Source organism: Coloeus monedula, assembly GCF_965178545.1.
Source record: "Coloeus monedula genome assembly, chromosome: 5".
Classification (NCBI taxonomy): domain Eukaryota; kingdom Metazoa; phylum Chordata; class Aves; order Passeriformes; family Corvidae; genus Coloeus; species Coloeus monedula.
The window spans coordinates 6380535-6396060 of NC_138785.1; the positions used below are offsets into that span (position 1 = coordinate 6380535).

Genomic DNA, 15526 nt, shown 5'->3' on the forward strand with positions numbered 1-15526 from the left:
GCAAGACATTTATGAGGTGGGATAATTCAGAGGGCAGGCTAAAAAAATAGAAACCAATAAAAATAAAAATCTTTTTCCCAGTCCAAACCAATTCCTTGATCTGCTTCACTGTGTAGCTACATGAACAGTCCTGTCACACAAAAAAAGCAGAAACAGTGCTTGAGCTTGTGTAAACAGTGCTGCATCTGAACATCAAGAAAAAGATAAAAACACAACTGAACAACCAGTTGAAAAATAAGAAATGGAAAAAAAATTATTCTCAAAAACTGGGGAAAATTTGTTCTGTGCAAGAGACTGCCACCAGCTCACTATATGGATTGAGTCTGAACATTGTTTGAAGGCATGCTTGCCCAAAAATGAATTTAATTTTTAATAGAGCAGCTAGGAATATAAAAGCACATGAGATTGCAAACAAACTGCTGAGGTAATGGAACTTGAAGATGTTCCCACACATTTTAAATTCACCTTAACTGCAGAAGGGAAATTCATCAATGACACCCGGCATCCAGTGAAGGCCTCTAGCCCATAAAAATAAATTTGTTACAATTGTGTTGCTTTGTTTCACATCAGCCATGAAGTGCTGTTGACCGGGTCTAATTGCTACTGTGACAAAGTAAACAAAAGTGAAATGAAGGAGCCAAAGGACACATGAGAATCTCCATACACAGCTCCAGGATTTCGTTTTACTCTGTATTTTAGATAAAACACAATACAAAAGAGTCACTCAATACCTTTAAAGTCACATCACTCAGGGGCCTCCTCAACAACATGCTAGTACCTCAGGTTAAACAAAGATTTGTGTCAAGAAGAGCATGCTAAGGACAGGTGATGGAATGAGGTTCATTCCTGATTATCTTGACTTGCGTTTTTCTTTAAACTCACCGTTCAGAAATTATTTCAGCAGAAAAATAGTTGGAAATAGCATTTTCAGAAAATTAAACAAGGTACTTGGGAATTAAATCCACAAAAGGATTAAAGCAGCTGCTCTGCCTTTGCCTCTCAGTTTTGCTTGTACTTGACACTCATTGTACCTCCTTGTCATAGAAGACAACTCAAAGAAAAGCTGTGCTATATTCAAATAATAATTACAGCAACGACCACCATGAAACCAGCACAATTCCTGTCTGGAATCCCTTCTGTTAGTCTGGAACACACTAACAGAAGTGGGAGTCGCAACGCCTTTGAAAAAGGTTTAGGACCCAAGAGGAATTTGTTCACAAAACCATGACTTGCAGCTGAAAGCAGTGTCCCTTGGGTCAATATTGGGGCCAATACTGTTCAACATCTTTGTCGGTGACACGAACTGTGGGATCAAGTGCACCTTCAGCAAATTTGCTGACAGCTCCAACTGCATGGTACAGTCAACATGCTGGAGGGAAGCGATTTCATCCAGAGGGACCTTGCCAGGCTTGAGAGTGGCCAAATTCAAAACTCATGAAGTTCAACAAAGCCAACTGCCAGATCCTGCACCTGGGTCGTGGCAATCCCAGGAACACCAACAGGTTGGGCAGAGAAACGACTGAGAGCAGCCCTGCAGAGAAAGACTTGGGAGTGATGGTTGGTGACAAACTCAACATGTGCTGGCAGTGAGCACTTGCAGCCCAGAAAGCCAAGGAAATCCTGGGCTGCAACCAAAGGAGTATTGCCAGCAGGTGAAAGGAGGTGATTCTTTCCCTCTTCTCTGCCCTGGTGAGACCCCGCCTGGCTTATAGTTCTAGTGCCCCGATACGAGGGCACAGAGCTGTTGGACAAGTCCAGAGGAGGGCCACAAGGCTGATGAGGACTGGAGCACCTGCCCTGTGAGGACAGGCTGAGAAAGCTGGAACTGCTCAGCCTGGAGAAGGTTGACTGGAGACATCGGAGTAACTTACCAGTATCTGAAGGGATCCTAAAGGGAAGTGGGAGAGGGCTCTTCATCAGGAACTGTAGTGATGGGACAAGAAGTACTGGATACAAATTGAAAGGGGGGAAATTTCGGTTAGATATTAGGAAGAAATGTTCTACTGTGAGGGTGGTGAGACACTGGAACAGGCTGCCCGGGGAGGTTGTGGATACCCCATATCCAGCAGTATTCAAAGCCAGGTTGGGTAAGGCCTTGAGCAACTTGGTCTAGGGGGCATCTCCCTGCCCCTGGCAGCGGGGGTTGGGACTTGAAGACCTTTACGGTCACCCCTGAACATTCCATGACTCCACCATCCTGTGACACCCCGGGCTGAGGCGACATCGCGCGCGCGCCCCTCACCGCGCACGCGCCGTAACGGCTGTTCGGGGGGGGGGGGGGGAGGATGGACGGGCACGCGCCGCCCCGCGCACGCGCGGCAGCTCCTCCTCCCGGCCCGGCCGCGAGGGCCGCTCGCGCCGCTGCGTGACGCGCTTGCGTCAGACGCAGCCTCGTCCCGGGGCGGGGCGGGGCGGGGCCGGGCGGTAACGGCGCGACTTTTCAAAATGTCGGCGGGGGGGGTGCGGAGCGGCCGCCCCCGGGCCCGCGAGCGAGCGGGGCTGCGCCGGGGCGGGCGGCCCGGGGCGCCCTAATGGGCAACCGTGGCCCAGGCCTTCGGCAGAACCGGTAGCGGGACCCGAGGGAGAGCGGCCGGCGCCATGGCGACCTGCATCGGCGAGAGGATAGAGGTGCGGCGCGCAGCCCCTCCCGCCGTCCGTCGGGGCCGCGGGGCGCGGGCTCGTCCCGCTCCCGGCGGGTGTTCGTGGGAGCGCGATTCCTCCCGCGCCTTCGCCTCGTCCCCACGTGTTTGTGGGGAGCGGCGGCTCCGCGGCCGCTGCCATGGCAGCTGGGGGCGGGTGTATCCCGCGTCCCGGGAGCCGCGGCGGGAGACGCGGCGGGAAGGCGGCCGGGCCGCGCTGGCCCGGGCAGCGGCAGCGGCAGTGCGAGCCGTGGAACGCGGTGCCGGCAGGAGGATGCAGCGGGGCTGGCTGTGCGGCCCCGCCGGGCCCCGCTGCCGTGCCCCGGAGAGCTCCCCCCAGGTACCCCCGGGCCGCCTCGCGGTTTGCCCGGATCTCGGGGCTGTGTGGGCTCCCCAACCCTGGTGGGAGGGTCCGCATCGGGAGAGGCGCTCCGAAGCCTGACTGACAAAGCCCCAGGCTAACAAGGCTGGTTTGTTCGTGTTGCAGGATTTCAAGGTGGGGAACCTCCTGGGGAAGGGCTCCTTCGCAGGGGTCTACAGAGCAGTATCCCTGAAAACCGGCCTGGAAGTGGCCATCAAAATGGTAAGGCAGGCGGCCAAGGAAGTACCCGTCTCCCTAGAGACCAAATGGAAAGTTGCAACAGGTTGGGTTTATGCAGTTGGGCATTGATGTTTGAGCTGAGTGTTTGTATATAACGGACATTAAGATTAGGATTTGATCCTGAAAGATGCACCACGACCAAATAGACTTGCTAATTAACAGAAATGCTTTTTAGTATTGACTGTATTTAGCCCATCTGCCTGGCAAAATCAGAATTAGGTTTCTCTGTTCAAGTATTTCAGAAAAAAAATTATTAGTGTTAGTATTGATAATGTTAACACTTGACTACTTTCAGTTGTGGTGTTCCTCCAATTATCTGTTATACTTGTTCATTACAGATCACAAGTTAAACAATGTGAAAACTTGCTTATACTTAGAAATTTTCAGGCAAATATGCACTGAACATCTAAATTATGCTGTGATCCACTTACAGATAGACAAAAAAGCCATGCACAAAGTTGGAATGGTACAGAGGGTTCAGAATGAGGTGAAAATACATTGTCAGCTAAAGCATCCATCTATACTCGAGGTAAGAATCGTGGGGTTTGTAGAGAGGGCTGTATATGTGACTTGCTGCATAGTCTACAAAGTGGAATTTCAATTTTCCTTATTTTATGTTCCAGCTTTATAACTATTTTGAAGATAGCAACTACGTATACTTGATACTTGAGATGTGCCACAATGGTGAAATGAGCAGATACATAAAGAACAGAAAGAAACCCTTTTCAGAAGATGAAGGTGAGGTTTGTTTGTTCTGTGGAGCCTTCTGCATTAATGTTTTGGTTCACTCAATAAATATTTAATTCTAGAGGAAGAGTATTTAAAACTGCCATTAGAGTTTCTATACCTCAAAATTGTGTGGGAAGTGATAATCTAGAGATTAATTATTATTGTACATGTGTTCACTTGCATTTCTATATATATTTGTTTCTGTTTGTGCTATGTGGAGTTTAAAAAAATAGTGATCTTAGAAGGCAGAGGTAGATAGAAGGTAGAGCTTACCTTTGTACTTAGAATTGTGCTGAAATGTGGTTCAAGACTGGGAAGAGGAAAGAAGAACAGGAAAACCAGCAACTTCGGCCTTTATTGCTTCCAGATGCACCTCACTGCTCACTTCTTGCTCAGTTCTTCCATCTTACCTGCTTCTCTATCAATTTCAAATCTAATTCTATGAAGCTGCTATAGATAGGGATTTTTTGCACCCAGGTCACAGGACTGGATTAAAGGGGTACTGCTATACAGGCATCATCAATTTAGCTTGTATCTGTTTCCAAAAGTGATGAGCAGCTTAGCTTTAATGCTTAAAAACATAATTTTAAAAAGTTTAGGCCAACTGAAAATATTTCCAGTCCTGTTTCCTGCATTAGAGAAGTTTTCATGAACTTAGAACACAGTTGTGCCATTTTGCTTAAAGTAGAAAGGAGAAAGTTAATTCCAACTTCACTAGTCTGACACCTGAACACCCTTGTAACATTCTTTTTATTAAAAACAAAAGAAAACAGAAGCAAGATCACTAGCAGACTTAAAGCTGAGTTATTTTCAGAGCTATGACTTCACATATAAGACTGCAACACCTGTTTTTGTTTTGATAGCGCGGCACTTCTTGCATCAGATTATCACGGGTATGCTGTACCTCCATTCCCATGGAATACTGCACCGGGACCTCACCCTCTCCAATATCTTGCTCACAAATAACATGAATGTCAAGATTGCTGATTTTGGATTGGCGACTCAGCTGAAGATGCCTCATGAGAAGCATTACACCATGTGTGGAACTCCGAATTACATCTCTCCGGAGATAGCCACGAGGAGCCCGCACGGACTGGAATCCGACGTGTGGTCTCTGGGCTGTATGTTTTACACTCTTCTCATTGGAAAGCCGCCTTTTGACACGGACACGGTCAGGAACACGCTGAATAAAGTGGTGTTGGCAGATTATGAAATGCCAGCCTTTCTGTCAAGAGAGGCGCAGGACCTCATACACAGGTTACTGCGCAAAAACCCGGCAGATCGCCTGAGCCTTTCCTCAGTGTTGGATCATCCTTTCATGTCCAGGGGTAGCTCTGCACGGAGCAGAGACTTGGGAACCTCTGAAGATTCCATGGACAGTGGAAATGCCACCATCTCTACAACCTTCACGGGCTCTTCCAGCATCAGTACCAGTGGTTGCTTGAAGGAAAAGAAGAAGCTGTTAGTTGGACAGCCACTCCCAAATAAAATTACTTTTTTTCCTACAAACAAGAATTCCAGTAATAATTCATCGGGGGACAGAAGTGATTCTTTCCAGCAGTGGGGAATTCAGGGAAAGGAAATGGGTGTAAGTGGCAGGGGAAGAACCATGCAGCCTAGTGAAGAGAGGCCACATTCCCGCTACCTCCGAAGAGCCCACTCCTCCGACAGGTCTGGCACATCCCACAGCCAGACTCAAGGCATATCCAACATCACCGATCGATGTCACTCTTTGGAAGTGCTTTCCAAGCCTAAAGTAGGAACAAGGGAAAACACAGAATACTTTTCACCTGCCAACAGCTATACTGATATAGGAGAAATATTTAAGGAGAAGACTTCTAGTACTTCTGGTTCTTTTGAAGAGCAGATATCTCCACCTGTAAAAGATCAACCACAGTAAGAATCAGTTTTTATTCAGATGAAATTTAGAGCTGGTATTGTCCATTATTGTCTTCTTTCCACGTGCAGCAAGTTGAGCATTTCTTTCCCCATGGTAATTGTAGTAGAGAGCCTTGCAATTGTTCTTTGTAGAAGAGACAGATGAGGGGAGAAGGCATTCAAACTGCAATTTACAAACATCTTCACTTGCTGATCTCTTTAGGTGGTTTTTTTTCTTATGCTTAGAGAAGATAAAACAAAAAATCAGAAAAGATTAGGTAGTAGATTGTAAAAGTGGTGTACCAGAAAGGGAAGTGTCAATCATAGGTAATTATCTAGAAGTTAGTTCTGTACTTAGTTGTAGCTTCTGTGTGAAAATCCTGGGTTCTTTCTATAGACTTTACATCAACAGAATATCGAAAGTACCATTTTCTGTTTTGATATAAGGACTTCCATATCTTAGTTCCTGCCTTTCTCTCCACATTAACAAGTGGCATCATTTCCTATATTTTGTCTTTGCAAATCAGTTCAAGGAAAAGACAAAACAAGCACTTTTCCCTGTAGGAAAAGTAAATGGATTAGGAAATTTTTCTTGACTGTTCTCAAGTGTTTGACATAAGCAAAGTTAAGTGGGCATGTACATTCTTTCTACTTTGAGAAATGTTTGAGGAGTCAAAAATTTATGCAAATGTTAATGTAATGCTTACTTTGTTCCCCATGACTCCATAAAGCCGTGCTGAATGTAAACATGAGAGAATATTAATGTGAGTGTGGGGATTAACTTAATGGTTACCACTTTTTTGCATAGTTGATGATGGGAAAGCCTCTTGCCTCTGTAGTTAGCTTGCACAGCAATCTTAAATGCAAGGTCATAAGACCTAAATTAGATGCTTTATATTCTGTGGGTTTGGGGTGGTCTTGGTGATAAGTGAGCCCTTGCCAATGGTAGTAATCATCACAGAAAGAAAGTGCAGACAGGTACAGACTATGGAGATAGAAAACCTCACAGGAGCTTAGTGTGAATTTACAGCAGGTCAGTGACTCTGCAGTAACTGGTTTTGTGTGTATTCTTTATCCTTCAACATGTGGATTATATCTTGAGTTCACCTGCGCCTACATATATGTCATCATCTAAAAAGCTGGTAAAAAATCTTTATAATTTCTGGGATTGACTGTATTTTATAGAAATTCAAATTATTTTGGGTGGTAGGATTGGCATCTTTCAGCTGCGTGTTTGTTGTGCTGAGTGAGATACAGTGGGGTCATGGGTGTCATGTCATCACTGTGTCTTCTCCAAGGCTGGAGGATAAGAGCCAGATGTAAGAACAGCAGATGCTGGCAGCGTTATCATAACTTTTCATTCCATTTGGAAACTATTTTATTTTCTTATGCCTTACCCCATGAAAAAGAAACGTGTTCTGTGCTGCCTAGAGCTACAAAATGCCACCTGCATTTCCTAAATATTTGAAGTGTTGTGGTTTCTGCAGCTGTAGCATTATAACTTTTGTTGTTCAAGTGTCTTTGATGCAATCTTGGTTATGTGTGTAACTTTTATTTTGTAGCTCAAATTATCTGTGCCCAGTGAAGCCCCAGGTTGGTTTGTTAGAGCAGAAGTCCCAGGCTGAGACGATGCAGCAGTGGCTTGGAAGCATGCAGAAAAATGGTGTGTTACTCATCAGTTGTTTACTTTTGCACTCAAGTTAGTGACTTGTAATAGTTTCAGTGGGATTTTCTATTTTTATATTTCTTTGTACATCAAATGTGAATACTAAGTTTCCTAAAACAAGCTCGTTACTTTCTACTAGTATTTTAGAAAAAAAACCCAAAACCAAAAAACAAAGAGGAAACCAGAATTTTAGACCCTGACATAATTACTCAGTTGTGTAAATGTGTAAGTGTAAATGTATGACAAAATATTAGTAGGTGACTTGAAAGCCCTGTTAATTTAGTTGTGCAAATACAGCTAAATAAGAGAAGATGGGACCTCAGTGAATGAGAAAGATAATCAGGCTGCAGAAGGAGGGGTGGAGGGAAGGACAAAGGACACAGAAGGGAAGGAGGTGTTCTTTGTTGTGCATCATGTTACATCATTAACAAATAATGTAATTTAATCATAAAAATAAACCACAAATCTATTCTGGCCTTTTTTGGTTTGATATTACTGGACTCCTTCCCTTCCTGTCTACAGGGAATTGGAATCAGAGAACATATGGTCTGAATAATCTTATTTGATTTTTGGTCCCTTCTCAACTGTTCGGCCACGTGGCAGAAGGAGCACAGTAGTGATGTGGGTGAGGTGAAAGTTGATCAAGGGCTTAAATATCAAAACGAGGGAAGGAGTTATAGGAAGGTTAAATATAAAAATAGTAAATACAAGGATTTTAAAAATAAAACAAGGGATTTGGAGTATGCATTTAACATTTTGAGTACCAAAACCTGTGGTTGATGGTAAAACACTAGTTAGACAAACTGGAACTTACATGAAACTCGTTACTAGTGGTTATCTGAATGGCAAATAAGCAGTCTTTCAACAGATTAAAGTAACTATTTTGTAAGAATCTATTTGAAATCTTAGTATTTTGTTTATAAATTATTTTTCTAAATTATTTGATGTATAAAAACTGAAGACCATCATAAGTGAAATATAGGAACAGCTTATTTTAAGTAGCACTGGAATTTTGCTAGCAGTGACTAAAAGGCCTGATGATTTGGACTGAGGATTAGAGAAATCCCATTCTTCCCTTAAATAAGCTTTCTAAGACAATCCCTTGAAAAGCTTTTAAAGCTGTACTAGAATTTTTTCTTTCTGGCTATGACTCCTTGAATTTACAATGTCCCTTTGTGATGCTTTCAGTTCCTCTGAGACCACCTGCAGACCTGACTGGCAAGAGTAATGCACGTGGAGGTTTTCGGTACCATCTGGATGTGCAGCAGGATGCACCAAGAAATGCATGGAACACCTTAAAAGATATAAGGAATCACGATGCATCTGGTGACTGTCCACATTCTTTAAACCAGAGAAACCCAAATAAATGCATCCCTGGAGTTCTCTGCAAAAACGAGAAAATTCAGCCATCTCCTACCTGTGGCCTTTGGTCAACTCCAGAACAAAACCAAACTTGGGGCCAAGAACATTCAGCACACCAGAAACCTACACTGCGAAGTGTTGTGTCACCTCTCACTGCTCACAGGCTGAAACCCATCAGGCAAAAAACCAAAAATGCAGTGGTAAGTATCAGTTCTTAAAATGGGAACGAGTGAAGCGCTTAATATAGTGTGACTGTCTCTTAAAAATCACTTGGTGAACTAGAAACATGTTTTTGGGAAACTAAATCTAGAGTAATTTAAAATCATATTAATAAGATGCATCTTAGTTTTTGTGTAGAGAATACTTAAAACATAATGGAGCAGACCTGTCTGTGTTTGATTTGTCACTTGAGAAGCCACACCTGCAGTGACCAGGCTGATACCCTTCAGTCATCTCAAAGTGCTCTGTTGTAATAGCACTAATAACAAAAGTTACTGTAAGAAGCATTTGTAAGTTTGAAGTGCTTTTAAGGAAAAAGAAAAGCATTTATTAAAGCATTTGTGGAAAATGTAAAATCTTACACTTGCGGAAAGTAAAGGTCTTTTTGTTTAACTTGTATATTTAATATATTTTAGGTGAGCATCCTAGATACTGGGGAAGTGTGTATGGAGTTTCTGAAAGAACATCGTTCACAGGAACTTGTGAAAGAAGTCCTCAGAATATCTTGTGATGGAAATGTGGTATGTTTTTGATTTCTTCACTGTTGTATAAAGGGCTTAGAGTTCATTTAGAGCTGTTTTTTGCTTTTTAAGTGATTATTTCTTTTGAAATCAAATGTTTATATATGCACAGCTGTAAACTTTCCCCCTCCATAATAAAACCATATAATATAGGGAGCAAGCGATTATTTCACAGAAAAATTGGATTTGACTTTTGGAATAGGTGAAGTATTGCTGAAAAAGTGCTGCTGTTAAATCATTACTTAGAGGAATAGAGCTTTCATGGTAAATCACAGTAATTAATTAAAATGTGTCTAATTTCCATACCTGTTAAAAGTGCAGAGTGCTGTAGTAAGTTGCAACTTCACACAATTTTTGTTCCCTTTTTGTAGATTGCAGTTTATCATCCAAATGAAGGAAGAGGTTTCCTTCTTGATGACAGACCTCCTGCTCCTCCTGAAGGCATCTGCATGTATAGTTTTGACAACTTGCCAGGTAACCTGGAATCTATTTTAAAATTATTATGATTAATGTGATATTTTAAGTGAATCTTGTGACTTTATCCATTTAGCTATTGCTTTTCAGATAACTCTGAAGTAAAACTCCTCTCAGAATTAGATCCAAACTACAGTTTAATAGGAAGCTGTTTTGAAACTTCACAGGAAAGTGTAACTCACAGGTTTTAATTCCTTTTATATGGGAGCTTATAAGGACTCTCCCCTTTACAATGTAGTGTACCAAAATTAAAGCTCTTATAATCTTTTCCTCATTCATACTGGGAGCTGTTGGTGGAAATAGGTCAGTTTCTTTAAACGTACTTCTGTCAGGTACTTAAATATTACTCAAAACCTTTAGCTATCAAATACATAATTACTTCTCTTCAAGCTGATGCACAGTGTTTAATCTGCTAACTTCTAAAAAAGCTTGTTTTAATTTTCTTTTTTAGAAAAGTACTGGAAAAAATACCAGTATGCAGCTAAGTTTGTGCAGTTGGTGAGAACAAAAACCCCTAAAGTGACATTCTATACAAGATATGCCAAGTGCATGTTGATGGAAAATTCACCCCCTGCAGATGTTGAAATTTGTTTTTATGATGGTATGTATTCATTTTTGCAGTTATGCAAGTAGGTAAATCATGATTTTAGAGCTGCACTAAAATATTGCCTAACACTAAACAACCACCACTCCAGTCTGAAGAAAATTGTGCACTATGAACAGTTTTTTGGCCACATTCTAGCACTTGTAGATTAGTTGATTATTTAATTCCTTACAGATACCTTCTTCAGGAAGTACATGTTGCAAAAGTGTTATTTAAATTATACTTTGTTTTTATTCATGAGCTCTTCTTTCCATTTACCTTTGATAGGTAACCTACTTTGTGAGAGACATATCCCTACCCCAAGCTTTCCATGGTTAACTGGTATCATAACAGCTCACACTGAAAGGGTTCACATTTCCTTGCAGGTGCAAAAATACATAAGACAGCTGGTGTAACTCGTGTGATTGAAAAGTCAGGGAAATCCTTCACTTTGAAAGGAGAAAGCGAAGCAGGGTTGGAGAAGGAAATCCAGGCTTATATGGATCATGCAAATGAGGTAAGGTGTTTTACATAGACCTTTTCCAGTGCAAAGCAACTTCGTGAAAACTCAGCTTCCCTTTCACAAGTGGGCTTCCAATGTTGCTTTGCTTGTTTTTTATGACACTGCTAAGGAGGGAGGATGGTGTTTCTTGGAAGAGCAATATCAACGTAGAGGTAACAGTTAAAATGCTTCACAACCAAGACTGAGAGGAAATTCTCACTATTTTGTAAAGCAGGTTTGCCTGTCTGGTGAAAGGATTAAACACAACAGATGAAACTGTTTAATACAACTTGAAAAATTCAGTACCATTGCAATTGCCTTGTGTGGGCTCACTTGCCACACTAAACATGTATGAAATATTTATACAGTTCTCAATTTCAAACTGTAATAAACCCCTTCTCATTTCAGGGACATCGAATATGCCTTGCACTGGAATCTGCTGTTTTGGAAGAAGAAAAAAGGAGTGGAAGTGTTCCATTTTTTCCAATAATTGTTGGAAGGTAATATCTTTCAGTTCAAAATACTGATGTATTTGAATATTTATGTGTTTATTGAATACTTATGTATTTGAAATGGAAAACAGTTCTGCAGAAGACTTCTGCCATCAGGTGCTTTGGATGGTCCATGGTAAAATGAAGGAAGACCTAAGTCTCCTCACTTGTTTCTTTAGTCCCTTTTGGACAGACTTTTTCTCAGTTTTTCTCATTATTTTTCCAGAAAACCTGGTAATACTGAATCACCACAGGCTGTAGCACCTCCACTGTTGGACAAGACAAACTATTCAAAAGAAGTTGTGGCACTGGATAGAAATAAAGCTGCTAGTTCTACTCCAGTTCAGACTCCAAACTGTGCTCCTGTAAGTACACAAGGACACACCATATTTTACTTGAACTAATAGAATTATATTTGTATGGACATAGGCTTTTATTAGCCATTTGTGAGCATATTGACTAGAAATGTTAACTTTGATTTCACCTAACTTTTGATATCTGAATTTAAGATCATCTGAAAAATCAGCATACTTCAAAACTTTACCACAAATATCTCCTGGGAACAGAGTTTGAAAATTGCTTACTTGTGTTAGACACAAGCAGAGTCTTCAATTTGAGAGCTCTGATGTGGCCTCAGTGGTGTATAACAAATGGTATCACAAGGGTTATTGGCACTTGAGGGTGTTCTGAAATAATCGAGTGTTAGTGTGTATGCAAAAACAAGGGCAAATGAAAATATATGTGTAGCCAGTAAGACTTTGTGAGCAATTCCATCTGGTTTGTTTAAAAGGCCCACCAGGCTTTGGTTCCTGATAAAACTTCCTCAGCTGACTGAATTATATTGGGGTCTTGGCACACTGTATTGTGAACTTTGTTGAATGTACATCAATCTACATTTGTTGGATCTGCATGTCTGTTTGGTTGTGTAGCTCGTGTCCCTAGTACAGAATCTGACCATTTTCACCTGACTGAAATGAACTTGACAACAGAAGGCTGTGTTCCTGTGGGGTTTTTCTACTGTAATGCTGTTAAATGAAGCATAGAGGCTAATCTGTCTGTATTCATGAACAGGTGGCAATTGACCACTACAGCTGGTACCTTATCAGGAGGATTAATGCCAAGGCTGTTAATTCTGTGCATCTCTGGGTTTTAGGTGGTGTCCTATGAAAAACCTACATTTCTGACTAACCCTGTTGAAAAGACGTGCTCCTCTGTTCATCAAACGGAATGCAGTCCAAATTCAGCCCAACTTGTCAAATCTGTTTTTGTGAAAAATGTTGGCTGGGCTTCTCAGGTGAGAAATTAATAAAGGAGGCATATGCCTATTCTCTTTTCCTATTAGATCTGAGATATGTATTTTTAAGTCATTAACTTTACATTATCGTTAAACTTGGTTTGTGAGGAATCATTCAGTTGTGCGCCACAGTTTAAATCTAAAGTTTGTATGTGGAAAGGTGCTTTTAAACAAATGGCTTAGATAAATACCATGGCAAACTACATAAGTAGAAGAAAATAATAGTTCAGTATCTCAGTTACCACGATTTTCCTGTGGCTATCATTGCCTATTTCAGTGTCTTTTGTCATTTAAATTTGACTCTAGTAAAAAATTGAAAATGTTAAACTTCTCTGTTCATTATTATAGATGCAAAGGTGTCATGACAAAGTTTTTAATAGCTTTGTACCAGATCTGTAAAAGAGAAATGCATCTTCCTCTACAATAGGAAAAGCTGTTTCCTTGCAAAACCATTTTCCCTCTGCTCTTCTGTTGGATAAGCTTTAGGTTTAAAAATTGTTCTTGGCAATCCAGATAAAGTAAGCTTCCTGTCCTAACAGAAGAAGTTATCTGTATATAGATATTCTTTAAATTGTGTGTAGTTGTGAATTCTCACAAATGGGCCTCCTTTTAGTGTTTGGCCCTGTATAACTATTCTTTAGGAGTGGTTAAGCTAAAGATAATTCTTTATCTGACATTGACAAGGATAACTAAAGCTGAGAATCTGAAACCTGAGGAAGTCTGCATGAGACTACTTCCTCCAAAGTAATATCCATGCAATCTTTATCTTTAAAAGACTGACCAAAATACCTAAGTCTCTTCAGCAATTTTAAAAGCTGTCAGCTTCCATTTTTAGAAAAGTTTGAGGTGTGGAATTCTGTATTTCTTATGCTCAAACCATAACATAACTTGTCTCGTCAGCTGACCAGTGGAGCAGTATGGGTTCAGTTCAATGATGGATCCCAGCTGGTAGCCCAAGCAGGTGTCTCTTCCATCACTTACACTTCTCCAGATGGCCAGACAACCAGGTGAGTCTGTTCCTGCCATAAAAACAGTCCAGGTAACTCAGTACAAGGCTGTTGTACATCAGGTAACTTCATAGCCACTACTGATTTTGCTTTGTAAATATTAAACCTTAGCTTTGCCATCACTTCACAGTTGAGTAGCTTATGTAAGCTTAATAAATAAAGAGAAGCACCCAGAGCTGTGACCAAATTCTGGATAAAAAATGAATAAAACAAGTTGGGCATGCATCTACTCGGTCTCCAGAGTACAGCCACTATTCCTGCATAATATTAAAAACAGGGAGGGTGAGAAAAGCAATGTTTTGAAATAACTATATTGTCATGAAATACAACAAGTTATTTAAGCATCTCAATTTTTCTATGCTGCTTTGCCTCTCTAGATATGGAGAAGATGATAAATTGCCAGAATACATCAAAGAGAAGCTGCACTGTCTGTCTTCTATTCTTGTAATGTTTACCAGTCCAGCTGGTCCTCACTGATTAAAGAAAACTGGGTGTCACAGCACAAAATCTTAATAAACTCACTCACTGACTCCCCAGTAAAGTGACTGATCTTACTCCGCTTATGCAGAAATTCTTCCAAAATCTGGTAAAAGGTTAGGAAGGGGAGGGCTGCTCTGTTTATGTGTAGCAAACTGTGTGTGAATTATCATACAAAACATTCTTTTCATTAAAGTGATGGATAAACTGGCTCAAGCAAAACTTCAAGCAACTTAGTTCTTGACTGCATTAAGTCTTTGGAAATAATCTGAATCTGTTGTATTTTTTTTCTTACTCCACTGCTTACTCAGTGCCAACAATCAAGGAAAATGCATCTGTTCAAGTATTTGTATTTGTAAATAACTTATATTTTTATGTCTTACAAGTAATATATGTAAATATGTATATGTTTTATAACTCTGTTTTTATTTTTTGTAGCAGCAGCTTAAAACGTCCCTGCACAAGCATGTTATACAAAAAAAAATAAATGCAGTGGTAATTGTCTGGATCTATTCATTTGTTTCATGGTCAAGTAATGGTTAAAGGGTAGGAATTAATAACTTTAGGTAGTTTTACCTTGTTTTACACCTTGAGTAATACTTACAGCAACTGAAGTAGCATTAACAGTAGCTTTTCTCCTATGCATTTTGCTTCAAGTGTGCTAACACTCCTGCTGATGCTTGTGTCTGTACTTAAATACTCTATGACTTCCTTATTAGGCAGGAAAAGATCTTAAATGGAGTGGGATCTAAAACGGTGTTGGAAAGGGGAGGGTGAAGAGTTTCAGAGGAGCCTGGTGCTGGCTGTGTGCAAGCACAGCTCAGCTTAACTGATTCAAGCCAGTTCTCCTTATTCAGCTACTGTTTAAAAGACAGAACTTGGATTACTTTGTCATGTCCAAATCAAGGAACTAGCTTACAAATAAAGAATTTAGCACTAGGAGCATCAAGAACAATATACAAGTAGCACTTACTATGAATTAGCTTATAAAAGTGAAGTCCTTTTTCACAACATTTTGTGATTCTGTAGCAGGAAAGCCTGTGAGGGAATAAAACTTCTGTATCCCCTTCAGTCAGTATTGAA

General features: G+C 40.9%; 1 protein-coding gene across 1 annotated transcript; it reads left to right on the plus strand.

Moving 5' to 3' along the window:
- Positions 1-2598: 2598 nt before the first annotated feature.
- Positions 2599-14443, plus strand: PLK4 (polo like kinase 4; the record flags this gene model as incomplete). Its single annotated transcript, XM_082281246.1, has 16 exons — positions 2599-2628; positions 3127-3222; positions 3674-3769; positions 3864-3978; positions 4833-5865; positions 7410-7510; positions 8702-9075; positions 9511-9615; positions 9987-10089; positions 10541-10690; positions 11059-11189; positions 11583-11674; positions 11892-12030; positions 12819-12959; positions 13860-13966; positions 14344-14443. The coding sequence occupies 16 exons, from the start codon at positions 2599-2601 to the stop codon at positions 14441-14443; spliced, it is 2913 nt and encodes a 970-aa protein (XP_082137372.1).
- Between the last annotated feature and the right edge of the window lie 1083 nt (positions 14444-15526).